Source organism: Polyodon spathula, chromosome 29 (genome assembly GCF_017654505.1).
Source record: "Polyodon spathula isolate WHYD16114869_AA chromosome 29, ASM1765450v1, whole genome shotgun sequence".
In the NCBI taxonomy this organism is placed as follows: Eukaryota; Metazoa; Chordata; class Actinopteri; order Acipenseriformes; family Polyodontidae; genus Polyodon; species Polyodon spathula.
Genome location: NC_054562.1, coordinates 8,189,688 through 8,206,714, shown reverse-complemented (window position 1 = coordinate 8,206,714; position 17,027 = coordinate 8,189,688). Strand labels below are relative to the sequence as shown.

The following is a 17,027-nucleotide window of genomic DNA, read 5'->3' as shown; positions in this document are numbered from 1 at the left end:
GGTCTGTTAATGGTTTCTTCAGGGCAGTATGCTAACCATTACTATATGAGTTTATTAATACCAGTTATTGCCTCATACTCACACAGCGGGAATAAATCTTCTTTACTTGCCCCTTTTGTCACGTCTATTAATTTTAACCACTGGGGAAATAACTGGAGCATTTCCTAGTGGTGCAATGTAAAATACATCTGAGAAGAGGAGGCATTCATGGGTTGTTTCAGTCTCTGGTTTGGTATCACTGACTGCAGGGGCGAGCAGCCCGGGGTATTTGAAGCTGCTGATCACATGGACTGTTTTATTTTAGCCTGAATGACAGAGAGAGGGGCTGCCAGGGACAGGAGCTGGATTGCGACAGGGGGGTTGTGAAGTGGGATTGCTTGTCGGGAAGGGAGGTCGTGTTACAGTGTAGCTGAGAGGGAGAGGTGCAGAGAGAGGGAGAGACAGACAGACAGCGCCACTCTCTTCTCTGCCTGGGACTATGTGGACTCTGCTTACTGAGCTCCTGATCAGCCTGGTTCTGCTGGGCTTCTTTGTGCTCAGCTGTCAGAACGTGCTGCACATTGTCACCGGCTCCATCCGCTTCGTCCTCAAGCACATCCACCAGGAGCTGGACCAGGAGCTGGGCGAGGGAGAGGAGGGCGGCGATGACGAGGAGAACGTGACCACACGCGTCGTGCGCCGCAGGGTCGTGGTCAAGGTAACCGCGGGCCTGTGTTCCGAGGCCAAGCTCGCTGGATCCGGTTTTTAAATCTTGAAGGTTCTTTGGTCTAAACGATGTCAGAGGTAGAAAGATGGCAGTGCAGGTTGCTAATCCATTGCTATGAAGACAGGCAGCTCAGATGAACTGCCGACAAGATTCGATGTGTGAGGTTTGGCTAGTGGGTTGTCAGTCCCCAGCAGTCAACTCTTTGATAGATGTTTGTTTTTAGTTGGGGGGTTTCAGATGCCCCACAGTGATTTTTGGAACCATAACTTTGCTCAAAGCTGAAAGCAGAATTGAAAATTGTTTTCATGTAATTCCATTGTGCATTTGCTGCTGGGTTTTTTTTTTTTGTATAAATGATTATATATATATATATATATTTATTTATTTTTTTAAGTGTAGCATTCAACAGTATTTAATGATAAACCCTTGAGTCGAGACTCTGGGAAATTGTGCAGATGTAAGCAGAATTGAAATGAGCATTTCCCTAGCTTTGGGTTTTATTTTATTTATAAGACAGCGCTTGACAAGGAAAGGGATCATTAACCATGTCGGCTTAATTGTGAATTGTGGCTGTGTGATGTCAGAGCAGTGAATAATGAATGTGTGATGTCAGAGCAGAGAATTACGACAATGATGTCAGAGCAGTGAATAATGAATGTGTGATGTCAGAGCGGTGAATTCTCAGTGATGTCAGAACAGTGAACTGTGACTGCGTGAGGTTTTTTTTCTCTTTGTGGTTTACACTCTGCTGAAATCGTTGTTTTAAATCATGTAAGTTGGCTGTTCAGACTCTTTGTAGATACAATGACCATCTGTTATACTGTCAGAAAAGTGAGGTGCTCTGGTTATAAAGTAATCAGGGAGGAGGCTTGACCAGGTGCATGTGGTGAGTGAATGGGATCCTGTGTACGGCTTGACAAGGTCATTCATTTACTGGAAGGTCACAGAAGAATATTAGTTTATGATCAGCCTGTCTTCTTGCTTAAGGCATGTATTTTTCTATTTTTCAAAGTGTGTGGGAGGGATCACAGCATGCGGGAGCGCTGTGATCTCTCTCTAAACCCGCCCCGACAATCGGATCTCTCTGCCTCCTCTCTCCCAGTTAAACTCTTTATACTCTGCTAAGTTTAGCTACACAGCCAGCAGCTTGGAAGAGCTGTTTAATGCCACTGCTGTCAGTGTCACCTTCCCTCTACTCGGGGTCAGAGTAGACCGGGAGTCAGTGGGAACAAGCTGCTGATTAATATCGGTTCTGGAATCACTCTGGAGATACTAAACAGGGTGCAAATCTTTTTTTAATGATTCAAAAAGCGCAGAGATTGCGTGGCTGTTGAGGGGGCACGTGCCCGGGGTCTGCTCTGGGTGCAGGCTGGAGCAGAGTGCCTGTCTCGGGGCTGTGAGCTCTCACACACGTCTGCTTGCTCTTCACAGGGAGATGAGGTCGAGGACATTCCAGGAGGGCAGTTCAGCGAGGAGCAGTTCACAGACGAGCATGGGAACATCGTCACAAAGAAGGTAGGGAGACACCTCCACCCCGCTGGGCAGACATCACACTGGGCGGAAGGTGCAGCAGTAGTGAGTGTGTTGTGTTGGGGTCTGTCTCCTCACTGTGCTGAAGGTACAGCAGTAGTATTCACTGTGTGTTGTGTTGGGGGTCTGTCTCCTCACTGTGCTGAAGGTACAGCAGTAGTAAGTGTGTTGTGTCGGGGGTCTGTCTCCTCACTGTGCTGAAGGTACAGCAGTAGTACTCACTGTGTGTTGTGTCGGGAGTCTGTCTCCTCACTGTGCTGAAGGTACAGCAGTAGTATTCACAGTGTGTTGTGTTGGGGGTCTGTCTCCTCACTGTGCTGAAGGTACAGCAGTAGTATTCACTGTGTGTTGTGTCGGGGGTCTGTCTCCTCACTGTGCTGAAGGTACAGCAGTAGTATTCACTGTGTGTTGTGTTGGGGGTCTGTCTCCTCACTGTGCTGAAGGTACAGCAGTAGTATTCACTGTGTGTTGTGTTGGGGGTCTGTCTCCTCACTGTGCTGAAGGTACAGCAGTAGTATTCACTGTGTGTTGTGTCGGGGGTCTGTCTCCTCACTGTGCTGAAGGTACAGCAGTAGTATTCACTGTGTGTTGTGTCGGGGGTCTGTCTCCTCACTGTGCTGAAGGTACAGCAGCAGTATTCACTGTGTGTTGTGTTGGGGGTCTGTCTCCTCACTGTGCTGAAGGTACAGCAGCAGTAGTGAGTGTGTTGTGTCGGGGGTCTGTCTCCTCACTGTGCTGAAGGTACAGCAGTAGTAAGTGTGTTGTGTCGGGGGTCTGTCTCCTCACTGTGCTGAAGGTACAGCAGTAGTATTCACTGTGTGTTGTGTCGGGGGTCTGTCTCCTCACTGTGCTGAAGGTACAGCAGCAGTATTCACAGTGTGTTGTGTCGGGGGTCTGTCTCCTCACTGTGCTGAAGGTACAGCAGTAGTATTCACTGTGTGTTGTGTCGGGGGTCTGTCTCCTCACTGTGCTGAAGGTGCAGCAGTAGTAAGTGTGTTGTGTCGGGGGTCTGTCTCCTCACTGTGCTGAAGGTGCAGCAGTAGTAAGTGTGTTGTGTCGGGGGTCTGTCTCCTCAGACTGTGCGGAAGGTGGTGTGTCGGATGCAGGGGGAGGGTCCGGGCGAGCACGAGGTCAGTGTGGAGCGCTCACTGCAGGAGCCGGCAGAGCTGGAGACGGAGGCAGAGCAGTTCATGAACTACGCCATCCTGAGGAGGGACAGCAGCAACAAGGTGAGCGGAGCACTGCGCAACAAGGTGAGCGGAGCACTGCGCTGCACAGCAAGCATAGCACAGCAACACTGGACAGACACACTGCACAGCACAGCAAACATAGCACAGACACACTGCACAGTACAGCAAACATAGCACAGACACACTGCACAGCACAGCAAACATAGCACAGACACACTGCACAGCACAGCAAACATAGCACAGACACACTGCACAGCACAGCAAACATAGCACAGACACACTGCACAGCACAGCAAACATAGCACAGACACACTGCACAGTACAGCAAACATAGCACAGACACACTGCACAGTACAGCAAACATAGCACAGACACACTGCACAGTACAGCAAACATAGCACAGACACACTGCACAGTACAGACACAGACACACTGCACTGCACAGAAACACATCTCGGATAAAGCCATCACTGCAAGCACTGGCACTTTATATATTCTATGCATATCCAAATATTAAAATATATTTATGATATAATATAGTAAATTATATAGATATATTCTATGTTACCACTCTCTTGGATATATATATATAATCTGCTTGAAAACTGCATGTTCATATGTAGGTACGTGCAAAATATGGGCAGATTAGTAGATGATCTCATGACACTACATTGCTCCAGAGCACATGGACTCCATGGACTTTCCAGTCTATTGTTGGGTCCCGACAGGACAGCTGAGCTTGTTCACAGGAAAGGGGCAGCAGCCTCCTGCACTGCGCCCTCCTGACGCTGCGCTACAACAACTCTGCAGAGAACGCCAATCCCATTCTGTCTAACACCGCGTCTGTGCTCCGGATCTTTGCTGCAGCCTGTGTGTCTGACTTGCTTTTCTCCTCTCTCTTTCTTTATCTGTCTGTTTCTGTCTCCCCTCCTCCTCACGCTGCTCTGCTGTGCGCGCAGTCGGAGGTGAACGAGGGGAAGAAGGGCGCTCAGATTGTGAAGCGTGTCAGTCTAAGACGGGTGAAGCAGTGAGGCGCACCCTGACCAGGTACCCTGCCGCGCCCTGCGCTTCGTTAGGGGAGGCCAGTCTTCAGGCAGCCTGCTCTAGCAGCTGCAGAAAAGAGACTTCTTGTAGGCGACAGCTTCCGTTGCTTTAGCCCCTGACTGGAGATGCACGTCCCCAGCGATATCGCACAGATTCCTGTACAGCCTGTCAGTTAAGAAATGAACACAGAACCACTCAGCCAGCTCTGATGGAACTTGGTTTATTGAGAGTAGCAGAATTCGGGGATAATTCGGGGGCACCTGTCCATCTCTCTTCACACACATACTGCACGTATCTCAAAACGTTACTGCTTGAGAGCCCTTAATCTAGCTGGGATGAAATTAGGATAGGACATTTTTTACCTGAAGATCACTTCATCCACACATGCGTTTTTCTGTAGCAGTGTTCAGTCACGTTACAGAGAGCTCTCCTTTATCATTCCCAGCCCAAGCACTTTGCTAGCATACTTGCCTCTGTTCCAGCACCCACATCTGCTAAAGGGACCAGCTTGGAAATGTCACCTGCAGCTAGTCTACTGAAAGGGTAAACAGCTTCAAAATCGTCGTCTTAAGGGTGCATGCTTTGCTGATCAGGGTGTGATAATAACGGGGGTCTTCAAACCAGGTTCTAACCTCTCACTGGCATCACAAATCTATCCCAGAAAAGCCAGGACCCTGTTCAGCACAATGTGTGCTGGCACGCAGAGGCTCCCTTACATTATAAACTGTACCTCAGTTAGCATCGCTGGCGATCTTTTCGTTTCTCACGCTGTACTGAAGCTCCGAGTTGCAATCCGGCTCCTTTCCAGCAATCGAATGAATGCAAAAGTAACAGATGGCTGTCGTCGAGAGTTATTCAACGAGAAATCTTTCCAACCCTTGCTGCTTTGCGGGCTCCGTCCAATCACAGTGAAGATAAAAAGGTCAGAGTGGAATGTTAAGAGGCAGTCGGGTTGAAGTGGGGTCCTGGGGGGGGGGCGTCCCGTACAGAAGGGTGTTACCTTCTGCCCTGGCCACGTGGATCCAGGAGAAATCCAGTCTCTCGGTGCCTCACGGTCCGTCAGCGAGTTCTGAAAACTCAGAGTGATCCATGAGGTACCAGAAGGATTCCCTGGCAGGTATGTTTCAGCTGAAGGTCCGCTTGCTCACTCTCTCTCTCGCTCTCTCTTTTTAGGATCTCACGTCCACCCCCAAAGCATCCAACACAGACGAGTGACCCGGGACAAGAAGCAGCAGCAAAACTAAAAAGAAACGGGGGTGGAAAAAAACAAACAAACCCTGGAAACAAACATTTAACTGGAAATCTACTTGTAGTTTTGTTACTTTTTAAAAAAAAAATTAGGCTAGAGGCATGATTTTTTAAAACAGAGAGATTCCTGTTATCTTTATCAGCATGCCAAAGCATGCCCTGTGACTACCCTAATGCCCGAGGGTACGGGGGGGGGGGGGGGGGGGGGGGGACGGGATCGAGGGCTAAGTCCTCCCGATTCAAAGGGAGTTGGGGGGTGACATTATAACTAGACAAAAAAACCAAAACAAAAGCAGGCTGCCTTGCATTTGCCTTCCCTCACAGCACAAAGATGTTGTAATCCAGTAATTCCCGCTGTTGCACCAGTGCGAAGCTAACTGGTTTCACAATCAGAATATATATAGGTCTCAATGGGAAAAGCAGAGGGCTGGGGTTTGCAGGGAGATCGTTTGGGGAGGAATGTGACAGAGAGAGGTCAGAAGCAGGGAGTTCACTGCATGGTGTTCATGGAGCATTACTTGGTTAAAACTCTACAGACGGGGAGGGGAGGGGAGTCTTTGCGAAGCCCTTGTCGAGATGCATCCTGCAAACAGCAGCCCGCGCCTTCATCTCCACTACAGGGCTTCGCACCGTGTCTTTGGTTTCCTGCGCGGCTTTAAGCCTGGGAGACAGCCGTTTGCTCCAGGAGGGTACTTCAGCTCTGTGGGGCTCAGCGAGTTAGACCCCAGTGCTCAACCCAGGACCCAACTGCAGTGGTGGAGCCCTTTAACCTGCAGGGCCATCAGTCCCTCATCTCTCATCAGCAATACAGCTCACCGGCAAACCTGCGCTGACAGCATGCTTCACACCAGTGCCATCTGGTGGGCATTTATCAAATAGCAAGTTTCTCTTCACACAATCTATAGTGCTCTTTAAAATCACCCAAATGCAATGGTCCAGGACTGAGGGGCGCCTGCGTTTTTCGAAGGTACGTAAGCTAGCTTGAGGCAGCTGCTTACTTGTATAAACGTAAACCCTCCCCCCAAACCCCAAACCGCCAGTCAAGAGGCCACCTCTCTGTAGACTGTGGCTGTGAAGCAGATGCTGGTGGAATAATGATGTCACAATACAAAACATATCATGCTACACCGCTGTCTTGGGAGGAGGTCAGCACCGATAGACTATGTTGTTATGCAAGGCTTTTTTCAGGAAAGAATGCGTGGGATCAGTAAAGCAAAGCACATTTCTGTATTCATCTGTGGAGAGTCGCTCATTTCTACATAGTGCATTCAAACCTACCATTTCTCTGCCGGCTGGCTCGCAGCGCCCCCTTTCACCTCTAGGTGGGGGCGTTGCACCGCGGTCTGGACAGACTCAGGGCCCTTTGCTGAAAACAGCAACCCAAGCACTGTGACCATGGCTAACTTTGACCCCTTTACTGTGAATCAGGCCCCAGCGTCGGCCCCTTATCTGGGGGGGTCTTCAGGGGGCCCCAGGCTCTGGGGGGAGGGAGGGGGGACGGCGCTCTGTGGGATTCAAAGCCATCCTTTGGCCCATCATCAGGTTGACATCACAAACAAACTGTTCTGTCTAGCTCTCAAGCTGCAGCAATAAACTCGGGTAACCCCTGCACTTTCTTCCTTGAGCTTCCATTAGTGCAAGACAGACAGGGCTCCTTCATACAGAGTTCCTTTCTAGAGAGACAGAGAGAGAGTAGAGGCTGTGCCAGTGAGCATCACTGTAAGAGAGGGACACACACACACAAGAAAAGCAGCAAGGTGACTCCAACTCCCAGGGTTCCCTGGACCTCAAGCACCTCGGACTCCATTTCCCACAGTTCCACAAGCCTTTTCATGTAAAGGAACAGGCTTCGTCAGCAGTGTATGGCAAACCGGACTGTCAGTCTGGCGGGTGACGAAAGCAAAAAGTTAGCTGAAGGTGTGTGTGTGTGTTGCATCATTCACTGTCGTGCTACCCAGAACGATGCACGCCTCCATTTAGAACATGCAGCACTTTCTCCCTTCACAATGTCTACAAAACACAAAACAACTAGCCTCCTGGGCAGACGTGCAAAATGAATCAGAATAGTTTTAATTGTGGTCGGGAGAGGGTGGACCGAGAGCGGGGGAGGTTAGGATGGTTCTGAGCGACACTCTGGTTTGCCATACAAGCACAAGCAATCTTTTATTCATTTATTTTAAGAGCGCCGTTTCTGCGTTTTTGCGGAGCAGGCGATATGCAATCGTAGCGTTTCTCACAGCGGAGCGGAGAGGTGGGGGGGGTAATGCTTGCCAGCCCGGCACCAACTTCAACACGTCATATCAGAATACAAGGGGTATGGGGTGCTGTCTTCAGTATCTTTGGAGTTGGAATTGCACTGCAGTGAGGGATTGGGGGGGGTAGAGGGCTCCTGTCTGACAAAAGCAAGTACACGCAAAAATATTACCTGTTGCAAAAATTAGAGAACAATGTACTCCTGTAGAATGGTTTGAAGTTATATTAAAATGCAAAAGCATATTACTCTATACTTATGAATGCATCTGCGCCCATGCACAGATAAAAATACATTTTTAATATATATATATATATATATATATATATATATATATATATATATATATATATATATATAAAATCTATTTAATTAGAATGCCATGCACTGTTTCACGCTATCCAGGACTAGAGCTATGTTAAGGCTGTACCTAGCGATTTAGCGATCCACACGCAGGGATCAGTCATATAGACGCTTTGTAGGTATTTGAATTTTCTGTTTTTTTATTGTTATGGAAATACATAAATACATGTGAGCCTTTTAACAATCAGATTCAATCTGAAATGAAGGTATGTATAGATCCTTTTTTTTTTTCCCCTGTACACCAGCTGAAATAAATTTACAAACATTAATAAAGAAATGAAAAACTGAGAGTTTTGTGGGTCGTGTTTTGTGGGTCGTGTCTGTAAGAGAGCCGGTTACAGAATTTTCATCCTGATCTCTTGCTGACAGGAGGGTCTTCACAACATATAACATAACACAACAGGGTGGCTGTACAGCGAGTCTGCCCACGTCCTCGGTGAGAGCGAGGGCTCCACACAGCTGCATGCTGCTGTGCTGAATGGTACTCCAGCACAAGCACACCTCAGCATTACAAGAGCCACTCAGATCAATTGTCCACCTCTGTTTACAATATGACTGTGACTTGAGCGGCACACATTAACACACCTGTTATTTAGAAGGTTCTGTCCGACTGAAGTGTTCTGAAAACATGAGACACCCCACCTTACCAAGACAGAAAGTACATCTGTTAAAAAAAATTAAAATAATAATAATAATAATAATAATAATGAGCTCCCAAGAACACAGACCATTCCCAGCAAAACAAACACAGATTAAACGAGAGAGAACTCAGCTCAACAATTTAATCGATCATATATCTATTGTGAATATTAACACACCTCAAAAATGTACAGCTCAGCACATGACGGCCCAAATCTGCCACAATCGCTCTTGCTTTCTCATTCCCCTCCGTTTTCAGTTGCGACTCTGAATTCACTGTGTAGCACAGCGCCACTCAGTGGCCAAACGCTGGAATTGCAGTTTCTTTGGGAGTGCGGATTTCGCGGAGCACGCAGTGCTGCCCCCTCTCAGGGGTCACGTGTTCCGAGTGCAGGGCAGAGTTGGAGGGCTTGAAAGCGTGGGGAGGGGGGGGTGGGTGGGCAGAGCTGCCCCAGTGCCTCCACCCTCCCCTCACTGCCTGTGCTCCAGCAGAGACTCGAAGTCTGGAGAGCAGACCAGCTTGTGTTTGATGTGCCCCAGTACTGTCAGATCCCCTGTCCTGCCGTCCCCAGTGCCCACCGATACCAGCTCCTGTAGAGAGGGTACAGACAGGGGTCACCCATTTCATTGCATCACACGCATCTCAAGAGAAGTACTGAAAACACATTGAAAAAAAAAAAAAAACCCAGGAAACTCTGAAGTGTCCTTTATAGAAGAAAATATTTACAGGACAATTTACTGTGAACCGTTAACCCAAATGAGAGGAATAATCGAGGAATCACTGTTTGCAGAGGAGTGATCTTGTTAAGATTTCTAATGGGTTTCCACCCATTGCTCTCTCGCTCTTAAAACAGCCCCGTTTCCTTGCGAAGCACAATGTGCTCATCCCGTTTATAAGCGTGACTTCATTCCGTGTGTCGCTGCAGGGGCTCACCTGCAGGAAGGAGCAGGGGGTCCCCATGGCGATGTCCAGCTTCACTTTGCCCAGGACGAGCTGAACGCGGCCGGACTTCCTGACCAGCAGCTTCCCCACCTGCCCCTCGGCCAGGTTCATCAGGGAGCAGGTGTTCTCTGCCAGCAGGGCGTCCTAGGAGACAGGCAGGGGAAAGGAGGGGGAGGAGCATCAGACCGGCCTCCTGCTTCAACGGGCGATGTGATGTCACATCGCCGCAGTTCTCTTTAATTTCTAACCCCCATCTATCCGCCTGTCCTTTCAATTCTCTTTAAAAATGACATTTCATAACGAATTATATTAACCGCAAAAGCGAAGTCTAAATGTATCAAATTACCGAAACATAGATTTTCTTTTTCAAAGAAACCAGTTTGGCACTTCAAGGGTTATTTTTGTTACCTCACAGCCATTAACTTGTAATAGAGATCAATCTCAATCTTTATATATAGCGCCTTTCATAGCGGAGCACCATCACAAAGCGATTTTCAAGATGCAAGACTAGGGTGTGTGAACTATGCATCAGCTGCAGAGTCTCTTACAACAACGTCTCACCCCAAAGACGCAGCACAAGGAGGTTCAGTGACTTGCTTGGGGTCACACACAGCGAGTCAGTGGCTGAGCTGGGATTTGAACCGGGGACCTGCTGGTTACAAGCCCGTTTCATTAACCACACAGCCTCCTACAATTCAGGGGAAATCCAGGGTATGTGCGTGTGTGTGTGTGTGGGGGGGGATATCGACACACCTCCAGCCCTGGTATCTGAGCCTCACCAGGGCAATCGTCTGTCTAGTTGTGTTCTCCTACACTAGCCAGCCCTCCCTCTCTCTCTGCTGTTCACAGAGAGTGCTGCATGTTATACAGTTACAGCTGAAGCCGTGGAGTTGTTGATATGAGAGATATTAGTGTTTTTAAATATACGCTTTTTCATCTGTGTGAAAAAAAATTAAAAAAGGGGGGTCACCTGGCTCATCTCCTGTTTCACGAGCACCGATTGGCCGTCCTCCATCTTCACCTCCGTTTTGATTGGCCGCTGGTCCTGGGTGGGCGGCTGCCCCGGGAGGGAGTCTGGAAGCTGCATGAAGACAAGCTCCTCCCCTTTGCACTGGCTCCACCCCTGCAGCAGCTCAGCAAATCCTATCTCAGGGGGGAGGGGCGGGGCCTGGCAGACAGGCTCTGTATTCTTCACTTCAGCATCATCCATCGGCTCCTCCTTCACTGGGGGATGGTGAAGACAGATAGGACGGGGTAGACAGTGTAAAGCATCACAATACAAAATATCACAGTGTAAAGCATCACAGCACAAAATATCACAGTACAAAATATCACCGTGCAAAGCATCACAGTACAAAATATCACAGTGTAAAGCATCACAGTACAAAATATCACTGTGTAAAGCATCACAGTACAAAATATCACCGTGTAAAGCATCACATTTCAGACAACAGCAGATCTAAAGTACAATAAAATCAGCAGCAAATAAGATTGCATTCAAGTAGAGAACACAGTAAATAATCACATGCAAGAGCGAGTTCGACCAGCAGCAGTTACCTGACAGTAAAGCCATCTGCATGTACGATGAACGGATGAGAACGATTTCAAATAAGAGCAATTACAAAAAAACGTGAACACGGATTCCTGCAAGAGTAAAATCAAGCAGAGGATACAGGAGTGGTTATAACTGCGAGCAGCGGTGGAATAGGGAGAGGCACAGAGCAGTCCAGTGAGAACACAAGCTGACGCAAGCATCGAGTGAGAATAATATCTTTATTTTTATATAGCGCCTTTCATAGTGGACCACCATCACAAAGCTCTTTCCAGAGGCAGGCTGTGAACTGTGCATTATACGCAGAGTCACTTCCAATAGGACGTGATTTAACATCTCATCCACAGAGCACAAGGAGGTGAAGCGACTCGCTCGGGGTCCCACACAGCGGGTCAGTCAGTCAGTGGCAGGAGGTGGGATGTTGGGCTTTCTATTTATTTTGCTAAAACTGAAGATACTGAACAGGTAAAAGCACTTTAACACAGATTTCAAAATCTATCTATCTGTGTTGACTGGATAAAAATCAACAAAACCTGTTTCTACAGAGCAGCCTTTCTGACAGTTACCTTTGACCAGGTGTGAGTCGAGCTCCATCTCCTCCCCCTCTTGCTCCTCCTCTTCCTTTTTCGGCTGCTCCCTCTTGACCTCCTGTTTAAAGATCCAGCCCGAGACGGCCAGGGGCAGCTGCACCGGACAGCTCTGGAGGTTGCTGCGGAGTCGGGGGTCGTCCAGGAACTGAACGGACAGACAGACAGAGAGACGCACACACTATGAAATGCTTCAACCCACTGATCATTAACGATCGTTCTGCAGCAGCCAGACCCTGCCCTCCCGCGGCTTTCTGCAGGGGTCAGCTGCTCTGTTACAACTCAACACCAGCACAACTAATAAAAGCACAGCTGACCGGAGACACCCGCTCTGAAAGCACGGCTTACTGACGAGACGCCCCGAGACCCGCTCTCAGAACGTGGGCTCCTTCACTGGACTGCAGCGAGTCACTCGGGTCGAGCACAGCTTAAACAAACCTGGCTGTAAAACCCTGCAACACAACAGTGCTGATGGCTTTGCTGTGGGGTGTTCCTGGTTAATGCTGACTTGTATTGACCTGGGAGTGCCAATATTACCTTTCAACACACCATGGCAATATACCTTAACTACAGCCTATTCCACATCACACAACATATAGACAGGTACATAGATATATTAATGTCTCTACAGAGTTAAAAAATAGTTAACAGCAATGGCAAACCCATGCTCGCTTCAATCACTAACTCTTATAGAGACGAAGGTTTTTGGAAAAAGCTTTGCTCTGCATGAACAACTTCGTGCATATTATATAATAATAATAACCTATTTGTATATAGCGCCTTTCATAGTGGACCACCATCACAAAGTGCTATACAAGATATGAGACTAGGGTGTGTGAGGTATGCATCAGGGTCACACAACGAGTCAGTGGCTGAGCTGGGATTTGAACCGGGGAACTCCTGCTTACAAGCCTGTATCTTTAACCACTGGACCACACAGCCTCCTATAACAGATACAGATATCAAGATACATATTGATCGAACAATAGATAGATATGAGATGTTTGCTGTCTTCTCCGTTCCTGATCATACAGTACAGCCCATGAGAAAAGTATTGCATTGATACACCCCTAACAAACAGGGCAATGGAGAGAGGGTGGGGATGGGGAGAGGGAGTGGGGGAGGGAGGGCAGGAGGGACATAGGGCTGGACTCACGTTGTCTCTCTCCAGCATGCGCAGGATCTGCTTGGTCTCCTCCTCCGTCTCTCTCTTCTCCTTCTTGATGTTGATGATGGGGGAGGGGCCCATGCTGGGAGCATCCATCGCACCATCATAGCAGCCGCCTGCAGGGGGCACAACCAGGAGAAAGTTATAAAAAAAAAAAAACATTCAATAAAAACAGTGCAAGCATTTAAGAGAGGGCCCTCATCGTGAGGTAATAATCGCACAGCAGCTGTGAGGTTTCGGATATTTCTAGGATACAGCGAGTATGGCAGATTGCAGCCAAATGCAATCCGAAAGGTCTTTAGGACTAGAAGTGAGAGGTCAAAGTTTGGGGAAGATCAGTGCAAAGTAAAGAGCAGTTACTGTGCTTCTCATGTAGAGTGCGACACAGACACACAATCAGCACGAGGGCCCCCAATTCTTACCAATCAAACATTGGGGTTTGTCCTGCTAGCCCCATATCCAGATTCTTAAATGTTTCTACTGATCCCTTCCCTAATAGAACAGTCATCAAATGAAACTTGGATTTTATTCTGCTGGATTTTTTTTTAACACGGCTGTGCCCGTCGCAGAGATCAGATTCTTCCTGGATTATTAATCAGATTCTTTCTAGATTATTAACCAGATTCCTTCTAGATTATTAATCTCCGGATCTACTCACCCCTCTTCTTCACGGCGCCTTCGGAGGGGCCCTGCTCGAAGATGGAGTGGGACTGGATGACCTCCGGACGCCCGCGGCCCCTCCCTCTGCCCCTGCCTCTCCCATCCTGGGGCCTCTGCTCCCCCTCTCTCTCCTTCTTCTTAGAGGCGACCTCGGCCTGTCTGAACACACACACGCACGCTTTAACTCACTGGGGGGTGAAGACGACTTCTCGGCCAGTCGTCTGTCGTGGAACGTGTTGCAGTTCTGGCAGCATTTCTGCTCCAGATCTTACAGCTGAAAGGTTGATAAGAAATCACTTACTCCTCTCTGGCTTTCCTGCTGATGATATTCGGAGTGAAGGTTTTCTGCAACACAAGAACACATTAAAATACTCATTTATCAACTGGAACAAAAGCAGAGACTGATAGAACAGAGCAGTCCGCTGCAGAGGCTTTAGTTCCCTTCCCAGCACAGCAGCGCCTTTTCGGCTCCAGCCTCACCTTCTTCACTCCCCCCAGGGTGAGATCTCGTGATCGGATGGCAGGCAGGCGGCCAGGGGTGATGGGAGCTCTTCTGCCCACCAGCCCCCTCCCCCCCGGGGCAGCGGGGCGCACCCCCCCAGCAGAACCGGGGTCCCCGGAGCTTCCTTCAGACATCTCCGCTCAGCGCCCTGCAAGAGACGCAGCAAATACACACACAGCAGAGGGCGCAGTTTAAACACGGGCTGGTTTAAAGACTATGACTCTGTCGTGAACAACGAAACAGCAGAAACCCTGCAAGCACGTGTAGATAAAACACAAACTACCGAACACTGAATTTAACAAACAAACAAACAAACAAACAAACGAATGTAACGATTGCGCGAGTCACTGTAGGTGTAGGTCGCGTTTACTGCAATGTAAACACGCACCGGCAGGACAGCGCTGAGGGCTTGTTTTACCGTTTTCGACAAAACATTTTTACAGTTGCACGTTTCAACAATTGAGCCCTTTTTTTCTAAATAAATAAATAAATAAATAAACAAACAACGTGTGTTGTTTTTGGTAAAGTCATAGTAATACCTGGACAGGTTTAAACCCACGAACCTTTTTTTTTTTTTCCCGGAACACAAATTTGCAGCTGCTTTTCCGTGGGTTTGTTCTTCCAGAAAGACGCAATAGAAGTGCCGTTTCTGTTTTTAAAAAGCCGTTAACGGAGCCGGTTTCCCTCGGCACTGCGCAACCCCGGTCTGCACCGACCTGAGACTCGCAGTGTGGACCCGTCAACTTTCACCCTTCAACTCGCTCAGCGACTCGGACCCGCCTCTGCGGGGCATCAGCGAAGAGCTTCCATCTTAGTGAGGGGCAGCGGCGAAGAGCTTCCATCTTAGTGAGGGGCAGCGGCGAAGAGCTTCCATCTTAGTGAGGGGCATCAGCGAAGAGCTTCCATCTTAGTGAGGGGCATCAGCGAAGAGCTTCCATCTTAGTGAGGGGCAGCGGCGAAGAGCTTCCATCTTAGTGAGGGGCAGCGGCGAAGAGCTTCCATCTTAGTGAGGGGCAGCGGCGAAGAGCTTCCATCTTAGTGAGGGGCAGCGGCGAAGAGCTTCCATCTTAGTGAGGGGCAGCGGCGAAGAGCTTCCATCTTAGTGAGGGGCATCGGCGAAGAGCTTCCATCTTAGTGAGGGGCATCAGCGAAGAGCTTCCATCTTAGTGAGGGGCATCAGCGAAGAGCTTCCATCTTAGTGAGGGGCATCAGCGAAGAGCTTCCATCTTAGTGAGGGGCAGCGGCGAAGAGCTTCCATCTTAGTGAGGGGCATCGGCGAAGAGCTTCCATCTTAGTGAGGGGCATCAGCGAAGAGCTTCCATCTTAGTGAGGGGCAGCGGCGAAGAGCTTCCATCTTAGTGAGGGGCAGCGGCGAAGAGCTTCCATCTTAGTGAGGGGCATCGGCGAAGAGCTTCCATCTTAGTGAGGGGCATCGGCGAAGAGCTTCCATCTTAGTGAGGGGCAGCGGCGAAGAGCTTCCATCTTAGTGAGGGGCAGCGGCGAAGAGCTTCCATCTTAGTGAGGGGCATCGGCGAAGAGCTTCCATCTTAGTGAGGGGCATCGGCGAAGAGCTTCCATCTTAGTGAGGGGCATCAGCGAAGAGCTTCCATCTTAGTGAGGGGCATCGGCGAAGAGCTTCCATCTTAGTGAGGGGCATCGGCGAAGAGCTTCCATCTTAGTGAGGGGCATCGGCGAAGAGCTTCCATCTTAGTGAGGGGCATCAGCGAAGAGCTTCCATCTTAGTGAGGGGCAGCGGCGAAGAGCTTCCATCTTAGTGAGGGGCAGCGGCGAAGAGCTTCCATCTTAGTGAGGGGCATCGGCGAAGAGCTTCCATCTTAGTGAGGGGCAGCGGCGGAGAGCAGCGCTTCCATCTTTGTGAGGGGCAGTGGCGAGGACCAGAGCTTCCATCTTTGTGAGGGGCAGTGGCGAGGACCAGAGCTTCCATCTTTGTGAGGGGCAGTGGCGAGGACCAGAGCTTCAGACCTTCCATCTTTGTGAGGGGCATCAGCGAAGAGCAGTGCTGCAATCTTTGTGAGGGGCAGCGAGAGGGGGGAACTGGCGCTTCCATCTTTGTGAAGGGCAGCGGCTCCGTATGAAAACGTGACAGTTAAAGCAGATAATATCTGGGATAACTGTCACCCCCTCTCACCTCCCCCAAACATCTGGGAGAGTTATATGTGAGCACTTTGTCGATGATTTTGTCAGTGCAGTGGGGCGGGGGGGAGTACCAATTGTTAAAACTGGTTCAGATATTCCCGTTTCATTTTCTATGGCAGCATTGCTATGGAAACTCGAGGCTGGAAACGGAAACGGTCCACAGAGCGCTGACGCGATCGAACGCCGCATTATGACGAGCAGCGCGTTGAGGAGGTGTCGGTTTTAAACAAAGGGGGAGTGTCCCTGTGCGTCACAAGCTGCAGTGTAGGCGCTGTAATAATGCTGAATGCGTGGAGCACAGATGCGTTGCTGGAAATCAGTGCTTCCACTGGAATAAAAACACACTGAGTTCTCTATACTAGACTGCATTGAATTAGCTGCTCTCAGATCCCCAGTACAGCACTGAGTTCTCTACACTAGACTGTATTGAATTAGCTGCTCTCAGATCCCCAGTACAGCGCTGAGTTCTCTATACTAGACTGTATTG

At 49.1% G+C, this 17,027-nt stretch overlaps 2 protein-coding genes across 2 annotated transcripts in view; one reads left to right on the top strand and one right to left on the bottom strand.

The window, feature by feature from the left end:
- The window catches only part of LOC121302186 (ankyrin-1-like), a 50,324-nt gene extending 44,594 nt beyond the window's left edge, over positions 1-5,730 (top strand). Inside the window, exons 41-45 of the mRNA XM_041232003.1 lie at positions 410-697; positions 2,138-2,221; positions 3,313-3,465; positions 4,386-4,473; positions 5,644-5,730. Coding sequence (XP_041087937.1) covers positions 410-697; positions 2,138-2,221; positions 3,313-3,465; positions 4,386-4,457 — 597 coding nt within the window. The 3' untranslated portion in view covers positions 4,458-4,473; positions 5,644-5,730. The remainder of the gene's footprint in view (positions 1-409; positions 698-2,137; positions 2,222-3,312; positions 3,466-4,385; positions 4,474-5,643) is intronic.
- Positions 5,731-6,243: 513 nt separating this feature from the next.
- Positions 6,244-15,134, bottom strand: polr3d (polymerase (RNA) III (DNA directed) polypeptide D). Its single transcript, XM_041232166.1, has 9 exons — positions 14,947-15,134; positions 14,362-14,531; positions 14,183-14,226; positions 13,880-14,040; positions 13,210-13,337; positions 12,033-12,201; positions 10,885-11,138; positions 9,906-10,058; positions 6,244-9,562 (listed from the first exon to the last, which is right to left on the bottom strand). The coding sequence occupies exons 2-9, from the start codon at positions 14,515-14,517 to the stop codon at positions 9,443-9,445; spliced, it is 1,185 nt and encodes a 394-aa protein (XP_041088100.1). The 5' UTR covers positions 14,518-14,531; positions 14,947-15,134; the 3' UTR covers positions 6,244-9,442.
- Positions 15,135-17,027: the final 1,893 nt, after the last annotated feature.